The sequence below is a fragment of the Moschus berezovskii genome, chromosome 2 (assembly GCF_049115385.1).
Source record: "Moschus berezovskii isolate FMDL1 chromosome 2, NW_MosBer_1.0, whole genome shotgun sequence".
Taxonomy (NCBI): Eukaryota; Metazoa; Chordata; class Mammalia; order Artiodactyla; family Moschidae; genus Moschus; species Moschus berezovskii.
In genome coordinates this window covers 17405958-17425743 of record NC_142461.1, presented here as the reverse complement: position 1 = coordinate 17425743, position 19786 = coordinate 17405958, and the positions used below count along the sequence as shown (strand labels likewise).

Sequence of the window (19786 nt, the reverse complement as noted above, 5' to 3'; positions counted from 1 at the left end):
CAAAGTATTAGAGCTCCAGCATCAGTCCTTCCAATGAGTATTCAGGGTTGATTTCCTTTAGGATTGACTGGCTTGATCTCCTTGCACTCCAAGGGACTCTCAAGAGTCTTCTCTAGCACCACAATTCAAAAGTATCAATTCTTGAACTCAGCCTTCTTCATGGTCCAACTTTCACATCTGCATATGACTACAGAAAAACCATAGCTTAGACTCTATGGACCTTTGTAGGTAAAGTGATGTCTCTGCTTTTGAATAAGCTGTCTAGGTTTGTCATAGCTTTCCGTCCAAGGAACAGCATCTTTAATTTTGCAGCTGTGGTCACCATCCACAGTGATTTTGGAGACCAAGAAAATAATAAACCTGATTTGGTGGGGAGGGTGGGTAACATAATTCAGTCCACAACAGCCGTCAAGGAGCAAGGGTGTCCCCAGTCGTCCCTTGGTACCCAGGCCACAGCTGGGCTGGGCTCAGGATTCTGGGAGGCTCAGGAGAACTGCCAGCACCTGGCTGTTCACATTCTCCAGGAGTGCTGGATAGGTCAGAAGGACTCACGTGGAATGAGCCGTGAAGGAAAAATCAGATTTAACCTGGGCGAGATGGACTCACTCAGTGGGCAGTCAGCGCAGGGAGGGGTCATTGGTGGAAGGCTCCTGGAGAACTGGCCCTGTGTCTTCAGCCTGTTCATGGTCAGCAGGACTCCTGTGCTGGGCTGCACAATGTGTGCAGAGGAACCAGAGCGTTTGGAGGTGGCTCCAGCGTCATGGTGGTGGTGGGACAAAATGGCAGTAACAGGGTGGGGTGGACTCAGCACCTCAGCCTGTGGGGTCAGTGTGGCCCAGTTGCCACCAGAGAGAACCAGATATACCCAAGTGACTGTGAGGAGCTGCACTGTGACCCTGCAAGGTCTGGCTCCTGGCCACTTGGGACAGGCCCCAGCTATGCTCGTGAGGCCAGAGTGTAGTTCTCTGTGGTCCCAGACTCAGTGTCTAGGTGGCTTCTTTGACCTGGCCCCTTTGTAATTCCTTTGACCAAGATTACTGGGTCACCTGATGAGGGCCATCAGCGGCCAGCTCTTTTCTGGAGTCAATAAATGTAGCCTAACACAAGGTTACTCAGCATCACAGGAATCTATTTATTTGCAAAATCAAATCAATCAAATTATTGTTTCCAGTTAATTGTCTTAGTTTCACACATGTCCATATACCAAGTGTATCTCAGAGTTTTTCAGATTAGGAGAACAAATAAGGTGACACATATGCCCAGACCACGTCCCTAAGCCTCCACTGATTTTAGTGGTGACAATTTTGGCTTTTCCACAGCTGTCCCCAACTCACTGCTACTTGCTGCAGGTGGATTCATCAGCACCCTGGCCCTAATCCTGCCCCTCTGCTCCTCCTGTGCCAGCTGGGCCTGACTGCTGATTATGGGCCAGGCTGAGCCCCAAGGGTGGACCCTCCTACAGAGCAGCCTGGCCTGAAGCACTGGACCTGTGCCCAGCCCCACCCCACAGGCCAGGATGGGTCCCCCTGGGGAGAAAGAGCAGATCCATCTCCTCCCCCGAGAGTACTGGAATCAGTCATGGGGTCCCCAAGGCTCACCCACAGGTCCACAGTTGTCACATCCACTCCATACCATCACATCCCCCCAAGGACCTACACCTAACAGTTAATTACACAGTTCCTGAGTCTAGACTTCCCTCCTGCCCTCTGTCACCTGGCTCAGGCAGAGTCTTGCTGCCCACAAGACAAGACTGTATGCTTACAGACATCACTGGGGATGATGGGTTGTCAGAGTCCCCTCATCTCTTTCCTCTTTAGAAGCCTGTCTGGCCCTGAATGCAATGGTGGCATGAACTGTCCACTCAGCTCCACCAGGCAGGCTCCCAGCTCCTGGCACAAAGAGAGAAACTGGGGAAGGGGCGACTCATAGCTCCACCCAGCCCAGGCTCTGACCGCATCCAGCCGAGTGTCCTGCTGATGCATGTCTGGCTTTCTGAGAGTGGCACAGGTGTGCCTCCGTCCAGGATGGCTGTGGGACTGTGCAGCCCTGGGCAGGAGGAGCAGTGTCCAGGGCTTGGGGCAGCTGGGCAGTACTCATCTTGAGGTCCACAGAGCCCTGACTCTGGCGCCCTGTGCAGTCCCCGTCTGAGGGGCGGAGTCTCTGGTCCTAGGCATGATCACTGCTCCATTTCGACCCTTTCTTCCTCACCCTTCCCTCCAGCCCCACGGAGTGCGACCTGACCACTGACCGCAAGGGAGGCAGGAGAAGGCAAGGCTCCTGCTCGTCAACGGCTCTCGGTCAAATTGAGGGTTCTTAGGCAGGAAGCCACCTTGCCCTCCATCCTTCCTGCCGCTCCCAACCCCCACCCCACCCCTCGCAGAACCCCAGCACTTCAAGACTTGGGCGATTACCCAACCTCGCCTCCTCCCCACTCAGGGTTTTATCTAATCGCCCTTGTCTCCCACTGCACGCTCCCCATCCCCTCCCCTCTTATGCAGGAGGTGGAAGGTGGCTGCTTGTCCTCCTAAAGACTTCCCCTCTGTGCACATCGTCTCATTCGTCACTTTTCATCCCACTCACTCCGTCTTGCAAACCACCCTATAATTTATCCTGATAATCATTTCACTCGCCGGAGCAGCTGAATCGTCAGCAGGCTTTCAGCTGTCACCGCCGCACTTTGTCTAGAGCATCAGAGGAGCCCAGTCCAAACCCTGAGTCAATCGTTTACAGTTTCCAGCCAGGAACGGCCAGGAGCCCTGTTTCGTTGTGATGGGTCCTCCATCCCTGTCCCTGGCTCTCTCATCTTCTCCTTCCCAGCCACAGAACAGAGACAGCTCTGTGAACAGTGCCACCGTGGCCAGCTGCCTAGCCAGGACTCTGATGGACAAGTCAATCACCTTGCTTTTCTCTGGCAAATCAAGTCAGATTCCTTCCCATCATTCTCAAGGAAACTAAATCCAACTAAATCTAAAACTAAAACTAAACCAACAACGTCCCAGCCTGTTCAACAGAGCAAGCTGGTCATGTCAGGGAATTTTCCTCTCCCAGGCCTGTCTCTACTGCCTCTCCTCCGCCTTGGGCCAGCGCTCAAACTCCACGCAGCGGATGCTCAGATAGCAACGAGGAATGGGTTGTCCGCTTCCAGCCCTTGGTCTGTCTCCTACCTTTCCCAGGTATATCCTGTCCCCTCATGGCTCTCAGGTGCCACCAACAGCTTTTCACTCTGTCCCCGCTGCTTCCACATAGTGTCCACAGCTTCACACAGCCTGGTCCACACCAGTCCCCCTCAGTCCCTCTGCAGCATTCTCCTGGGGACAGGAAGGTTTGGGTGACCTCTCAGGCCTTTCCAAGGCCCATAGAAAACTTGGGGTTTTCTGTGCACACTTGCCCTCCCCGATCACCCCCTCTGCTGGCATCTCTGTGTGGTCATTGGTCAACAGAGCTCCAGAAGAGACCAGAAAGTCCAACCACTCCACCCCGGGATCCCCAAACTAAAAAGGAGCTTCATCAGTCCCTCTCACTCCATCTTTCCTCCATGCCCAAACCTCCTGGTTCTCTCTCCTAACTCTCTTCCCTTCCAGAATCTTCTAACCTAACAGAAGGACAGAGAAGAGCTAGAAAACAGCCTTATTCAGATGGTCGCTTTCTCAGTTCTTCTGCCGCGTGGGTTTGTTGTTGCTCAGTTGCTGAGTTGTGTCTGACAGTTTGTGACCCCATGGACTGCAGCACACTAGGCTTCCCTGTCCTTCAGTAACCCTCAGAGTTTGCTCAAACTCATGTCCATTGAGTCAGTGATACCATCCAACCATCTCATCCTCTGTCACCCTCTTCTCCTGACCTCAATTTTTCCCAGCATCAGGGTCTTTTCCAACGAGGCGGCTCTTCGCATCAGGTGGCCAAAGTATTGGAGCTTCAGCATCAGTCCTTCCAATGAATATTCAGGGTTGATTTCCTTTAGAACTGAATGGGTTGATCTCCTTGCAGTCCAAGGGACTCTCGAGAGCTTCTCCAGTAGCACAATTCAAAAGCATTAATTCTTCAACACTCAGCCTACTTCATGGTCCAACTCTCACATCCATGCATGACTACTGGAAAAACCACAGCTTCGACTCTACCAATCTTTGTTGGCAAAGTGATGTCTCTGCTTCTGAATATGCTGTCTAGGTTTGTCATAGCTTTCCTTCCAAGGAGCAAACAAGCGTCTTTTAATTTTGTGACTATAGTCACCATCTACAGTGATTTTGGAGGCCAAGAAGATAAAATCTGTCACTGTTTCCACTTTTCCCCCACCTATTTGCCATGAAGTGATGGGATCAGATGCCATGATCTTTGTTTTTTAAATGTTGAGTTTTAGGCCAGGTTTTTCACTCTGCTCTTTCACCCTCATCAAGAAGCTCTTTAGTTCTTTTTTGTTTTCTGCCATTAGGGTGGTATCATCTGTATATCTGAGGTTGTAGATATTTCTTCTAGCAATCTTGATTTCAGTTTGAGTTTCATCCAGCCCAGCATTTCACATGATGTACTCTGCATATAAGTTAAACAAGCAGGGTGACAATATACAACCTTGATGTACTCCTTTCCCAGTTTGGAACCAGTTGTTTCATGTTCAGTTCTAACGATTGCTTCTTGACCTGCATACAGGTTTCTCAGGAGGCAAGTAAGGTGGTCTGGTATTCCCATCTCTTTTAGAATTGACCACAGTTTGTTGTGATCCACACAGTCAAAGTCTTCTTGTTTTGGAGACTGAGAAATCGAGAATTCACCTGGGTTCTTCAGAGTTCCCCAGATACTGACACTAAGTGGCTTATGCCAAGTTGTCTGGGTTCTGGGAAAAGGTTTTGGGGCCACAGTGAGCAAAGATGGCATTCAGGGAGGGCACACCGGTAAATGTGCCACTTGTCAGCCCACCACATCAGAGCCCTGGGAAGGGATATCCATTATGGAATTCGGGTTGAGGTTTCCTTCCTCCATGCATGGTTTTCTTCCCTTAGCCATGGTGATCATGGTGTCCTGGTGGACTAGCTGGGTCCTGGAAGGCCGGTGGACCATGATGTCCGCGCGGAATTCTTTGATGACAAAGTAGTAGCAGAAAACATCCAGGCAGCAGTTGAAATTGGACAAACACATGGACAACTGCAGGAACAAGATAATATTCTGCTTGGCTCTGCACTCCACTATGAAGCCATTCCTCACCAGAAACTGCAAGAAGAAACCCAGGTGGACGGGGAGAAAGGAGACCACGAAGACAGCCAGGCTGACTGCAATAGTCCAGATGCAGGCCTTCTGCTGGATCCAGTCCCGGGTGTGGTCCCGACGGGCAACCAGAATGTGAATACTCCTGGAGGAGCAGAAACCAATGATGCTCATGGGAAGAAGGAAGCCAAAAACCTCAAAAGGGAAGAAGACCTTGGCGCTCCAGGTGCTGTCAGACATGTTATGGAAGCAAGTGTAATTTTCCATTTTGACATGGAAGCTGTAGACAGGAGTGCTCCCAACCCACACCAGCACCCAGATGACACAGCAGATCCCGAAGATCTTCCTGGGGGACCGGAGGTGGCTGACCAGGATTGGGTACCGGATGGCCAAGAATCTGTCCACGCTGATGAAGCAGATGGTGAAGATGCTCCCATACATGCTGACGAAGTAGAGGCACTCCACCAGAGTACAGAAGGGAAGGAAGGAGCCCGTCACTTGGGACAGGACCATCTTGAACGGGAGGGAGAGCACCAGCAGGAGGTCGAAGACCGCCAGGTTGATCATGTAGATGGAGGTGGCAGTGTAGCAAGGCCACCTCTTCTTCAGGAAGGAGCTAAAGCCGCGGATGGCGAGCACATTGAGGAGCAGACCGAGGAGGAAGGTAGGGATGTGGACAGCCAACTGCACAGTTTTCATCAGCTTTTCCACATCATCGAAGGAGCAGCTCTTGCTCTGGTTCTGCTGGCTCATATTCCTTCCTACAATGTCAACAATAGATGAGATGAAGCCCCTATTACTCTCTAGAACTAATGGAGTCAAACGACTTTGTCAAGATTCATCAACACACCCCCTTTATTACACAGCAGTCTATGCTCTCTGAATAACAAATTAGAAAACACAGGAAGGAAAATCACCTTCTAATTCTGTTGCCCAGATGTAATCACTGTGACTTTTATATATATATTATATATATATAATTCCAGACTCTTTCTGTACACACGCACACACGTGTGTGTGTGTCTCTATCTTTTACAAAAACAGAATATACATGACTATCTGTTCCCTTTGCTCCGATCAGAAGTCTTTCTGTTGAAAGTATCAGCAAGACCATAAGCCCTGACCCAAACTGGTTTCATCAAAGAGAGAATTTCACAGAACTGGAAACAATAAAACTAGGGCACTGCTGACCTGAGCTGCAGATAGTACAGCTTCAAATGCTGTTTTCAGAACCCAGTTCCTCTTTGTATGTTGCCCCTATGCTCTGCCTCACCCTCATCCCGAAGGTTGGACAGAGGTGACCCCACCTCTATCCGTAGGGCTGGTGGCAATCGGTGCATCACATTCCCTGGGACATTGTCATTGGTTCATTTATAGGTCCAGGGGTAATAGTTGACCCAGAGTGGATGAAAAGTAATGAATCTCTTGCTTGGGTTTCTAGGAAGGGTGTTGGGGCTTTTTCTTTGGGATTTAAAGTTGGGAGGATAAACTCTAAAGCTGCTCCAAGAAGAAAACCATATAGAGACTGGTAAAACATGAAAGAAAAAACACTCCCAAAGGGAGTGAAGTGAGGGCTTGTGCATGCGTGTGTGCTCAGTCGCTAAATCATGTCCAACTCTTTGTGACCCCATGGGCTGTAGCCCACCAGGCTCTTCCGTTCATGGGATTTTCCAGGCAAGAATACTGGAGTGGGTTGCCATACCCTCCTCCAGGGGATCTTCCCCACCCAGGGATCGAACTTCCATCTCCTGCATTGCAGGCAGCTTCTTCACCACTGAGTCACCAGGAAGTGAAGTGAAGGCTTGAGGTCTCCCCAAGGCAAAGAAAGGCCTTTGAACCGAGAGAAAATTAGAGCTGGCTTCAGGAACAAGAGGATCAAGGTTGCAGGTATAGCTGCAGATGGTTGCTGGATACCAGCAGACATATGGAGATCACAGCCCTTGGGAAGGCAGCAGTTGAGTATTTTTAAGACCCTGTATAGAATGTCATTCCCTAATCCTCTCTAACTGCTGGCAAAAACAGAAATATATATATATATCCCATCCATGTATATATAATATACATTATTTGGTGCCTTCCCAGAAATTCAACATTTTTCTATGTGCTAACTTTTCTTATAGGTTTGTCATGGAAGATATAAGAAAATGTACTGATTGATATTAAAAGCTTCAGACTCCTGTGGTCTGTGTGAATGGCACCTCCTGATGTTGTGCAGTGTAAGTCCCAGGTGTAACTTAACTGCCTCAACCCTAGGAAGCCTTGAATAAATTAACTGTAAGCTGGCAGGTTGCCCCCTCCCGACTGAATATCCCAAACTATCCAACAAGCTTATCTCAAAAAATAGCTAGAATAGTTTGGAACCAACAAGATAAGCTTCAAAAATGACAAAAAGAACAGACAAGAACCCAATTTGGATCTAACTTAATGTGTTGCAACACCAAAGAGGAAGACTCATTTGGCTCAGAGATGTCACCTTCACAATCAGAAACAACAGAAAACCAAGAACCACAAAGATAAGAGCAAATACAAGCTTGTGCCTAAAGAGATTCGACAAGACTGCAGAAAAGGAACTTGGGGCATCCGTTTGGGGCTGGGTCATGCTCAAGCAGACTCCATGGGTGAACCCAGCTCATTGCTTCTGATTCAAAGATTAGAACTAAAGTGGCCAAGAAAAAAAAAATAGTGATGTTTAAGGATAAACCCAAATTCAAGCCCAAAACATGGCTGCATTGAACAAATTGATGAAAAAGTAACAGAGGAAAAAAAGTGGTTCCAAGATGAATTGACTGCACCAATTATTCGTGTACAAGTATTCGTGTGGAAGAGATACAAGTCAGCTATCAGTGTCCTCCAGCAAGGAAATCCTAAAGGTCACATTTGAATTGCTGAATGACTTCAAATGTGAGCTTTTCAAATGTTAGTTTTTGAAGCTAGAAAAGCACACCATGGATTGGCAAAAAGAAATTAGGTTGAAAAAAAATACTTCCAGCTAATGGTATGGTGAGCAAAGAATCTGAAAAATTAATCCCCTGAATTCCCTCTGAAAGTTCAAGGAAACCATCTTTTTTCTAAAAAGATCAGGAACTTCACTGGAATAAGATAAAAAACCTCCAGGCTGCAGCAAGACATAAAAGTCATTTTTTTCCCCAAAGATGGGCTGCAAATAAAAAGCAATCCACTTATAGTGGGGGCTATCAACCTCCCACTCTAGACCTATTGTCTGGGGCTGTTCTGGCCAGCTTTGGGATCCGCTGAAATCAACTGAATCAACTGATTGCACTGTAAGATGGTGCCGGGGGGGGGGCCAAGAAGCAAATGCTGAGACAGTATTAGACATCTGACGGATGTACTAAGGGAAAGGCTGGTGAAGGATAAAGGGCAAGAGACAAGAGTGTACGGGCTTCCCTGGTGGCTCACTGGAAAAGAACACATCTGTCAATGCAGGAGACTGTGGGTTTGATCCCTGAATCGGGAAGATCCCCTGAAGGAGAAAATGGTAACCCACTCCAATATTCTTACCCAGAGAATCCCATGGACAGAGGAGCCTGGCAGGCTACAGTCCATAGGGTCACAAAAGAGTCGGACAGGACTTAGTGACTAAACAACAACAAAAGTAGGAGTGGACAGGAAGAGCCCTCAGACCACAAAGCAGTCTGACACCTGTGTAAGGAGAGAGGAAAGGAAGAGTTGGGTAGGAAGAACTTCAGACCATAGTGCAGCTCTGAGAACGATGGGCCAGGTTGTCAAAGAGACGGGAAGCACAAGTCACCTGTTCAAGTTCCATGTCCAGCAGGAATCTCCCAGGACCAGTGCCTCCTCAGAGCCCGTCGTTGGCTAGAAGCAGCCCGAGGTGGGCATGACCCCAGTTGGATTGTCAGTGACCAGGACCCTGGTCCCAGCTTCATACCAGGAAGGAAATAAAATGAATGGGGAAAGGTCATGAATCAAGCAAATTGGGTCTGTGAACAGACCTGAAGGGCCTGAGAGGGACTTCGTTAACCACAAGCAGCTGGTGCCTGAGAGGTAGGCTGAATTATACTACAGAGAAGATGAGAACTTGGATTAGAGGAACCATGTTTTATGCAGTTTTTGGAAAGAAAGCCACTCTCAGATGTCCTGCTTACATCTTTGTGCTTAGTCGCTCAGTTGTGTCTGACTCTTTGCGACCCCAACCTGCCCACCAGGTTCCTCTGTCCATGGGGATACTCCAGGCAAGAATATGGAGTGGGTTGTCATGCCCTCCTCCAGTACTTAACATCTTTAAATGTCATTAATATAAAACCTTACAACATTTGTGAATAAATAAACCAAGTTTCCCGGAAACTTCTCTGAAAACAATAACACAAGAAAAGTTTCAAAGGGTTAAATTTGAGCACAAGAACTTCATGCCCAGTTGGATGACTGTTCAGGTGTGAAGATCATAGAAAGCCAACTAGGTATGTATGACTTCCAGGGGGAAAAAAAACTGCCTCCAAGAAGCAGAACTTTAGATCTCCAAGAGATGCCAACAACAAAAGATGCAAACATTAACATGGGCAAGTTCAGAGAATCAAAAGCAGGAAACTGGAAAGAGACCAAAGCTATGATGAATATAGTTACAGATTTAGAAGAAAAAAAAGTAAAAGAGATCTTGTGTGCATGTTAAGTTGTTTCAGTCATGTCCAACTCAGAGCCACCCTGTGGACGTAGCCTGCCAGGCTCCTCTGTCCATGGGACTCTGCAGGTAAGAGTACTGGAGTGGGTTGCCATGCCCTCCTCCAGGGGATCTTCCTGACCCAGGGATCAAAGCAGCATCTCTTACACCTCCTGCATTGGCAGGCGGGTTATTTACCACTAGCGTCACCCGGGAAGCCCCAAGAGATCTTCCATGTCTTTAAAAAAAGACAAGCTATAATACCTCAGATAAAGTAAAGAAGAAGGAAGATGTTCTTGGGTTGCAGATGGCAGGCATGACAGAGAGTACTGGGACACAGGAAAAGAAAACATTACATAAAAGGGAAATTAAAAGTCATTGTTCTGTCTCCTTTTTTAACTTTGATAGTTACAGAAAGCATTAGATTTTTTAAACCTTGACCTAACAACTGACTATTAAAAAGAGGATGCTTTCCCTCAAAAATCACTAAAGTTGATTAAGAGAAACAAATCAGACAAAACAGTCAAGGAGTAAATAGAATGGGAAAAAGTAACCAAGCATAGAAATAAAATAAATTACATTCTCCAAATAAACTTTGAAGATTTCAAATTTTAAAAATTAACCAATGTTTTCAGTTCAATTACAAAATAAAATGCAATTCTTTGCTGCTTATAAAGGACACACTTACTTAATGACAGAAATATTCAAAGTAAAAGCCCCACGATGAGCTATCGGACAAATATGAGCAAAAGGAAAGTCCGAGTGGCAATATTCATACCTAGCACTGTAGAATTAAGAATAAAACTACACATCAGGATTAAGAGCTTATTTTATATTAATAAAAGAAAAATTATGAAGACAAAGATAGTAATTTTATGCACTAGATGATGTTGTATAAAAGTACATAAAGTAATACTGTTAAAATTGAAGAGCCGTTGGCAAAAATATGGCAGTTTCAGATTTTAATATGGAATAGATAGAGAATGAGATGGTTGGATGGCATCACCGACTCTGTGGACATGAGTTTGAGTGTACTCCGGGGGTTGGTGATGGACAGGGAGTCCTGGCGTGCTGTGATTCATGGGGTCGCGGAGAGTCGGACACGACTGAGTGACTGAACTGAACTGAACTGAACTAGATTTGAACAGATCGAATTGGTAAAATGTAAATTCGGACACAGAATTATATAAATAATGTAATGAATATATTAATTAATAGCTCTTAGATTTTATTTTAAATAAACAATCAGTCTGTTTTTTTCTCAAGTATCCGAGAAAGAGTTGTTAAGATAAATTACCTGTCTAGCAAAAACAAAGCTTTCCACTAAAAAGAAAAGCAGAAATTTTGTGGGCTATATACTCTGACCACAATACACAGAAGCCTAGGAAATAAAAATCAAAATTGGCTTTTTAAAAACTAAGTAAAGCCAGGATTACAAAACAAAATGCATGGGGCATAATCAAGAATGACAAGAGGTTTCTGGATTGATTGTTTAAAAAATTTCACAAGATGCAGCCAGAACTATTCTCAGAGATAAATACATAGCCCAGACAGCTTGAATTTTTTTTTTTAAGGAAACTAAATAAATGACTGAAACAGTCAGCTTGGGCATTTAGGGAAAAAAAGAACACTAAAATAATAGAGAAATTGGGGAAATTTTTATAAAGATAAAAGTGAAAATAAAAGAATTAGCAAAGAGGAAAATAACCAGAATCTGTAAATTTAATTATTTGGCAGAGAGAGGGAGGTGAAGAGTAAACTAAACAATACAAATACCTCTAATAATTGTGATCGATAAACAAGATTCAAGCAAAACTAGAAATGAGAAGGTGTTCTAAGACTAAATAGAGGAGAGAGAAAAAAATAAAAAGAAATTACCTTATTACTAATCCACATAAAAACCGTGAAGTAGTTGACAATTTAGGGGCAAAACATAACTTACCACAATTAATACAAGAATTAACACAAGTGGTATTGATTAGATCAAAAGCCATGAGTAAAACTGAGAATGTTATCAAAGAATAAATAGATTTTAATATATCTAGTGGGGGGCTCTAGCATATTTTAACTTCCAAGGACCAGATAATTCCCATACTTTATAAATAGTTTCAAATACACAAGATAATGATAATCAAGAATTTGTTATGAAACTAATTTACCCAAACACCAAAACTTGACAAATGTAGCACAAAAGAGGAAAATTGCTCAAATGCATGAATGAATATAGATGCAAATATCTGAGTTAAAATATTACCAAATAGAACTGAATATACTAAAATTATAACTCATCATTTTACCAAGTCATATTCACCATAGAAATGTAAGACCTTTTTTCAATGTTAGGAAATTTGCCAATACTGTGCATTACATCATTAGGACAAAAATGAAAAGCCGTCGGATTGTATGATAGTTTTTCCACAAGTCATTTAAATGAAGGAAGAGAAGGATACTTCTTATACCTGATAAAGAGTAACCTGTTCACATTAACGGCCAACTTTGCATTTAATAGTTTTTATTTTTAAAAAAAGAGGCATTCTTACTGAAACTGGACACTTGCCAACACCCAGAAGTTCCAAATAACGTGCTAGACAATTAACAGAAACAATAAGAAGAAATGAGGTATTCCCCTGAATCAATACAAGTGTCCTTTTGAATCATGGTTTTCTCAGACTATGGGCTTCCTTGGTGTCTCAGCAGTGAAGAATCTGCCTGCCAATGCAGGATATGCAGCGTCGACCCCTGGGTCAGGAAGATCTTCTGGAGAAGGAAATGGCAACCCATATTCTTGCCTGGGAAATCCCAAGGACAGAAGAGCCTGCTAGGCTACAGTCCATGGGGTCACAAAGAATAGGGTACAGCTGAAAGACTAAGTCTTAGGGTATATGGCCAGTAGTGGGATTGCTGGGTCATATGGTAACCCTAGTTTTAGTTTTTAAGGCACCCCGTACTGTTCTCCCCAGTGGCTGTATCAATTCACATTCCTACCAACAGCGCATGAAGTTTCCCTTTTCCCCACACCCTCTCCATCATGTTGATGGACCTAGAGTCTGTCATACAAAGTGGAGTCAGAAGGACAAAAACAAATGTCACATTTTAACGCATACATGTGAAATCTACAAAAAATGGTACAAATGAACCTATTTCCAGGGCAGGAATAGAGACACTGATGTAGAGAATGGACATGTGAACACAGAGGAGGAAGGGGGAAGGTGGGATGAATTGAGAGATTGGGATTGACATATACACACTGCTGCTGCTGCTGCTAAGTCACTTCAGTCGTGTCCGACTCTGTGCGACCCCATAGACGGCAGTCTACCAGGCTCCGCCGTCCCTGGGATTCTCCAGACAAGAACACTGGAGTGGGTTGCCATTTTCTTCTCCAATGCATGAAAGTGAAAAGTGAAAGTGAAGTCACTCAGTCGTATCTGACTTCACGACCCCATGGACTGCAGCCTACCAGGCTCCTCTGTCCATGGGATTTTCCAGGCAAGAGTACTGGAGTGGGGTGCCATTGCCCTCTCCACATATACACACTACCATGTATAAAATAGACAGCTAGTGGGAACCTGCTGTGTAGCAGAGGAGCTCAGCTTGGTTCTCTGTGGTGACCTCGAGGGATGGGAAAAGTATAAGAACAATAAATAAAAAATAACTCAAATAGAAAGCTTAGTCAATAAATGATGTTAAGACTATCAGTGAAGAATTTGGGGGCTAAAAACTAACTTTCGAATCCTCATCTCACACCAAGTAGAAAAAGAAATTCCAAATTCATTAACGAAAAAAACTTCAAGAGATCAAACCATAGAAAAACTACATGAAAACTTAGTGGCCAATCCATAAAAGCCAGTGGAAGGAAGGAAAAGCTCTTTGCAATTTAGAATAATTAAAAAGCAAAAGAATCAGGAAACAGATAGGACAGGTTTGATGGTACAAAAATTTAAAAAATTTATTTTTGTTTAAAAAGCTTAACATCTAAGAATATACTGAAGGAAAGAAAATACAACAAATAAGTTAGATAAATGATGTTCCTTTGCTATGAAGAGTGTTAAAAGATGAGTAATATCAAGACACACAATAGATTAACAGAAAAAGACACAAATGGTTCCCATAAGATTTACAAAGAAATAAATTTTTTGCTTATATTATCTAGAGATGCTGACAAGGATTCCGTAAAATAATCACCAATATGCTAGTGAGCATACAGATATGAACCCAACTTTGGGAAATTGATAACTTATATTACAAACCCTAGAAACCTTTTTTACGGTTTCATTCAGTGATTCTAAAAATTTATCTTAAGTAAATTATGCAAAAAAAAAAGGAAAAATGTGTACGAAAATATGTTCACTTTAGCATCTTTTTCTGATAGCAAAAAATACACGCATTCATTTAAATGTCAACAAGAGCTCAATTTCACTACAGTAAATCTACTCAATGGAAAATTTTTGCCTGACTATATTATGTTTATGCTGACTACGTTAAATAAAGAACCCACAAATTACAGAACTATACATTCAGAATGATTTCAAATATGATTAAAAAACCCACGCATAGGGAAAAACCTAGAAAAAAAATTTCCATATGCCAAACACTGGTTGCATTCAAACAGTTAAATGGTGAGTGATTTCTAAATCTTTTATCTTTATCTCTCTCTTTCTTTTGTGTGTGTGTGTATTTTTCTAATTAATAATAAAATGAAAAAAATTTTAAATGGTTTAATGTATTAAATGCTGGGGCAAAAGAATAAAAACAGCAACAGCTTTTGACTTTCCCTTCAAAGGAGCAACATCTGAGTGTGTGTTGGAGGCACGGCGGGGGCGGAAGGGAGGTTTACACAGAATTTAAAGGAATGCATTGAACTGAAAAATGCTCAGCTGATGAGGTATACATCTTGCCAGGTCAAAGATGTCAACATGTAGCATCAGAGAGACTTGAGAACAAAGCATGATATGACAATGAATTGGACAGGTGAGAAGCCAGTGCCACCTGAGAGACCAGAGAATAGCCACAAGAACCCAATCCATGATAAAAGCAAGGTTTCCTCTGTCCGCATGTCAGTCATCACATCATCAAACTTGTGTGTAACATAAGGAGGAAGGACTTCCCTGGTGGCTCAGATGGTAAAGCGTCTGCCTACAATGTGGGAGACCCGGGTTCGATCCCTGAGTCGGGAAGATCCCCTGCAGAAGGAAATGGCAACCCACTCCAGGACCCTTGCCTGGAAAATCCCTGGACACAGTCCACAGGTTCACAGAGTTGGACATGACTGAGCAACTTCACTTTAAGGAGAAAAGAACGATGTGAAAGAGACTCAAACTGCCAGATGATCATTTAAGGGCCAGAGAGTTGGTGAAGAGGAGGGAAGGTCTTAAACACAATTTTCCCAAAGTTGAGAGAGCTATTAATAGAAATAAATGTAGTGGTTAAACTTGACTATTTTCTAAAGTGGTTATTTAGGCTAAATTATCTTGTCTATTTTAAAGGGACAAAAGGAAGAGAAAATTCACTAAGAAACAAAGTGAAAAAAGCTGTAGTACATCAATATAGAGAGCAGAGGGGCAACCCCATGGAGGTTTAGACAAACGTAACAATTACAACCAAATCATAATCTGACTAATAATTATATTAACTACAATACTTCTTGTCAAGGGGGGAATCTGATTTAAAAAATTAAAAAATTTAAAAAATTTAAATTAAAAAAAATTTTTTTAATTAAATCTTGTGTTGACAAGAAACACCCACAAAAAAAGGCATAAGCTGAGTAAAATGATGAGATCATCTATGGATTATCAGATACACAGACCACTAGAAAAGAAGGAAATGTGATAGTGTAATTTTTTTTAATACGGAGACCCTACAAAGTAAGTGCTATAATAAACAATTAAAATATAAAATTTATGTTCCATGTACTTCTGTACACGATGGGAACAAGCAGAAATGCAAAACAGTAGAGAAAGAAATATAATTGTAGATAGAAATCCTAATGCTCCCCTCTTGGAATATCATTGATCAAGCAGACAGAGCTGTTCAGAGCTCTGAGCAGCTCAATTAATAATGTAGAACTAACAGATTAGTGAGGACCAAGTCATAAATCGAGGGAATACACTCTGTTATGGAGAGGACAAGCATCTTTCACCAAATTCATCCCATTCCTGGGCCCAGCCAAGGACTCCAAAGCAATAGCAATTTCACACTTCGGTTTTCAGATCCTTTTTCTGCAGACAGTAACAAAACACAAGTATTTGCTGCAGCACTGACGGTATTAATCATAACATACCATAGGCATTTTCATGCATTCTTGTTAAGGAGTCTCTTAAGTAATGTGTCAGAGATAAAGTTGGAAGTACAGTGCCGAAATATTGGAAAGGAACAAATATTTACAGATAAAACACCAGTGAAGTCACAACTGAAAGGAAAATCATTTTTAAGTATTCTTGCCGACAGGAAAGACAGTGAGAAATGAAGTGAACCCGATTACACACAGACACTCTAGAAGAGGAACATGGGGGACATGTGACAAGTGGCCATTGCACTGCACCCAGGCCCCGGAGGCTGTCGGTCTGCAGGGGCGTCATGTGGAGAGCCTAGGATGCCCCAACACAAGAGGACATAAAGGAAGGACTAGCGTTGCTCATAATCCATAGAAGTATAGATATTCTTATATCTATTCTAGAGATGTCATCTGGAGATGCCTCCATCATTCTGGAGATGTTATATCAGCATCTCCAAGGCTCAAGACAGGCTCCACTATATGACTCCACGGGGCCATAACAGGAAGTTTCAGATGCTGTAGGAAGCAGACCTATCTTCCACTGGAAGTCAGAGAGCAGACCAACTGGCCATGCAATGAGCTCTCTGTCCCCAGAGACAGGCAGGCAAAAGCAGAATATCTGTTTATGTGGAATGTTATCAAGAAAATCCACATATATGAAAGGCTTTTTTAAAAATAAAAAAAGGCTGAAATAGAATATTCTGGCAATATGTGTTTTTCTGATGTTTGGTGAAGAGAGGAAACATCTTGTACATGAAAGAGGATGAGCCTGGGAGCCCTGAGGCCCCTGCTCTGCTTCTGCTTCTCTCTGGCTGTGGGGCCTCTTTCTGGCCTCTGTCTGGCTTCTCTCATCCACACAGCACTGCCCAGCCCTAGGGACAGGAGCCCGTGGTGGCTCTCTGACCGCCAACTCGACCCCACCCTGGGCTGTGATTCTTGCAGCTGTCAGGGTCCAGGGCTACCCGCACCTTCAAGGACCCAGCACCCCTCTTGGGGCAGCCCTGATCCCACGTCTGCACAGCAAAAGCATCTAAACCCAGCTGTGTGGCTCAGACCAAGCCACCCTTCCTTCCTGGGAAGTCCTGGCTTTTCCAGAAAACACCAGCAATGGGGAAAATGCAACCTTTGGTGGTTTGCAGGCTAAGAAGCTTCTCTTGTGCTACCAGATCCTTCATCCACACAGAGAGCGGAGGTGTGAGCCAACTCAGAGGTGGGAAGGCCAGCTGGTGGCAGAGCGGCATCAGTACAGCTAGGGGGTGTCATGGCAGGAGGAGCATCCTTGCCTGAAATTCCAGTTTTCTCTGGGGAGGCAGTGGTGAACCCCGAAGGCAGAAAATAAACATTTATTTGAATGCGGTTATCTACTACTAACACCACAAAGTGAGTAAATGCATCGGTTAACACCTGAGATGGGCTTCTGGGGATCATGATTAAGAAAGAACAGGACACAGGGAATGGAGCACACAGACAGAATCTCCGGGAGTCCAGAATTTTGCTATAGCTGCACACTAAGCTTGTGAAGGTGGAGTAGGGGTGGGTGGGGGAGTGCAGGGGCCAACTCAGGGATTTGAGATATGGCCAGCTCTGTAGTAAGTGCTCTACAGAGGGAACTCAGTATGTTCATTCCTGGGATGCTATTATAATTATGCCCATTTTACAGACGAGGACAGTGAGGCTCACAGAAACCAAAGCACTCCCCCAAGCTCAAACAGGTAGTGAGTGGCCTTCACTGGACTCACATTCTGGGCCTCTCCATCTTTCCTTTACCCCACCCCCACAAGCATCACCAGCAAGTTGTTGTTTCATCTCTAAATTGTGTCTGACTCTTTTGGGACCCCATGGATTGGAGCCCACCAGGCTCCTTTGTCCATGGGATTTCCCAGGCAAGAATACTGGAATGGGTTCCCTTCTCCGGGGATCTTCCTGAGCCAGGGGTCTAACTTGCATTTCCTTCATTGGCAGGCAGATTCTTTACCACTGAGTCACCTGGAAAGCCTATCACCAGCAAGAACACCTGTAAATCCAGGGGTTTGTCCATCTGGTAAACTCCTTTCTCACTCTTTTCAGCAGCTGGCACCACCCAACAGAGTCTGATCCCCTCAGACTCACCTCCCCTCCTAAAAACCCCATCCCTTCCTTCAATCCACTTCCCTGAACCACCAGCATTGTCTGATATGATTTCCCTGCTATGGCCAGGTGGGGCCACCTGCCATCGGGGCGAGTCCCTGCTTTCCTCCAACAATCCCAGGACAAGGACCATATCTCCTTTGCGCTTTATAACACCTCATGAAGATGATGCAAAACAGACCCTCAACAAGGACTTATTCAGTGAAAAACGGACCGAGTGAATGACCTGGTCTGCAGCAGCTCCAGGGTGATAGGCGTCCCCTGTGGAGCCGGGATGACTGGCCAGATTTGAGAGCACCAAGCCTTCCGTGGAGCCCAGGGCTGCACTGTGCACACCTCCACCCCTGCCTCACCACTCCGGGGGGAACACAGCCTATTCCAGGCCAGTCCTACAGACATTCCCTCACCTCCTGTTCTCCGCTTCCATTCGTAAGCAATGCTGTATCTTCCCTTCTAGCTTCTCCAAGAGACACTTGATGAGGGCTGGAGAATAATCTACTTATAAGATATAACAATGGCCAAAGCTTGCTGAATGCTTATGGGGTGGGAGGCTGTGGGACAAGTGCTTCCATCACTTACTGCTCTCAAGAGCCCTGTGAGGAAGAAACTCTTATTGCTCCCATTCCCCTGAGAGGTACACTGAGGCCAGGGAAATTACCCAGCTGGCAAGGGACTGGCCTGGGCTCACGAGAGCAGCTCTAGCCTGCCGTGAGCACTTTGCTTAGCGGCTGCAGGGTGATTCCTAGAGCTTGTCATCTTGGCCTCTTGGTGCTTTCCCGGCCCCAGTGCCGGGGCAGCAGGCAGCCGACCCAAGGGAGGGAGGTGGGGACACGCAAGTCGAGCTCCCTTGGGGACGGCTCCTGGGCTGCCTACAGCGAGGTTTCCCCACCCAGCCCATGCTGCCACTCTGAGTCAAATCGGGAGGAAGTTGAGGATTCATAGAAAATGTCACCTGCAATCAGGGACAGACCAGTCCTCCCCTGCTGCTGCTGCTGTCACGAAGGCTGCCCGGGGGGGCTGCTGCTGTCCCTGATGTCTAAGACGGCCAGGCGAGTTGGGGCAGGTGCCGATGGAGCCCAGGCCCCGAAGGAAAGACACCCGTGGTCCCGAGACCAACGTCAGTGGGTGGACTCCGGGCGCATCGGGTTTTCTGAGCCTCCTGGGGGCTGTTACCTCCTGGGAGTCCGGTACAGCTGAGCGAGATTGTGAGATGTCATTTCCCAGCATGGTCACCACCTTACTCTGGGGAGAGGCACTTCCCCCTCTGGGGCTGAACTTCCTCATCTGTGAAATGAAGGGGTGGAACCACATATACCAAGCCGCTTTGCATCAGTCTCATCTGGCAGAGGGGCTTCTCCTCTCGGGTCTGGAGAGGGGCTCCCTGGGGTGGGGGTGGAGGGTTCCTTCCTAAGTGTGGCAGGGTTGGGGGATGTGGTCAGGAAGAGGCTCTGGGCTCTTGGCGCCCTCTCACAGGGTCTGCATACTCACTCAGCTTCCAACTAAAGGAAATAAGTCAAGAGCCACTGCCTGAGCCGGGGCGTGAGGAATGTTTGGAAGAGGAC

The 19786-nt window shown here is 45.3% G+C and overlaps 1 protein-coding gene across 5 annotated transcripts in view; it reads right to left on the bottom strand.

Moving 5' to 3' along the window:
- The window catches only part of GPR55 (G protein-coupled receptor 55), a 28422-nt gene extending 8943 nt beyond the window's left edge, over positions 1-19479 (bottom strand). The window contains exons 1-2 of one of the 5 annotated variants that reach the window (XM_088844915.1): positions 19398-19479; positions 508-5954 (exon numbers count right to left, since the gene is read on the bottom strand). In XM_088844915.1, the coding sequence (XP_088701041.1) occupies positions 4900-5946 (1047 nt within the window). In that variant the 5' untranslated portion in view covers positions 5947-5954; positions 19398-19479 and the 3' untranslated portion in view covers positions 508-4899. Of the gene's footprint in view, positions 1-507; positions 5955-18631; positions 18806-19176 lie in introns of those variants that run through there. The other 4 variants (XM_055398072.2, XM_088844918.1, XR_016039418.1 and 1 more) reach the window with 4 other exon arrangements.
- Positions 19480-19786: the final 307 nt, after the last annotated feature.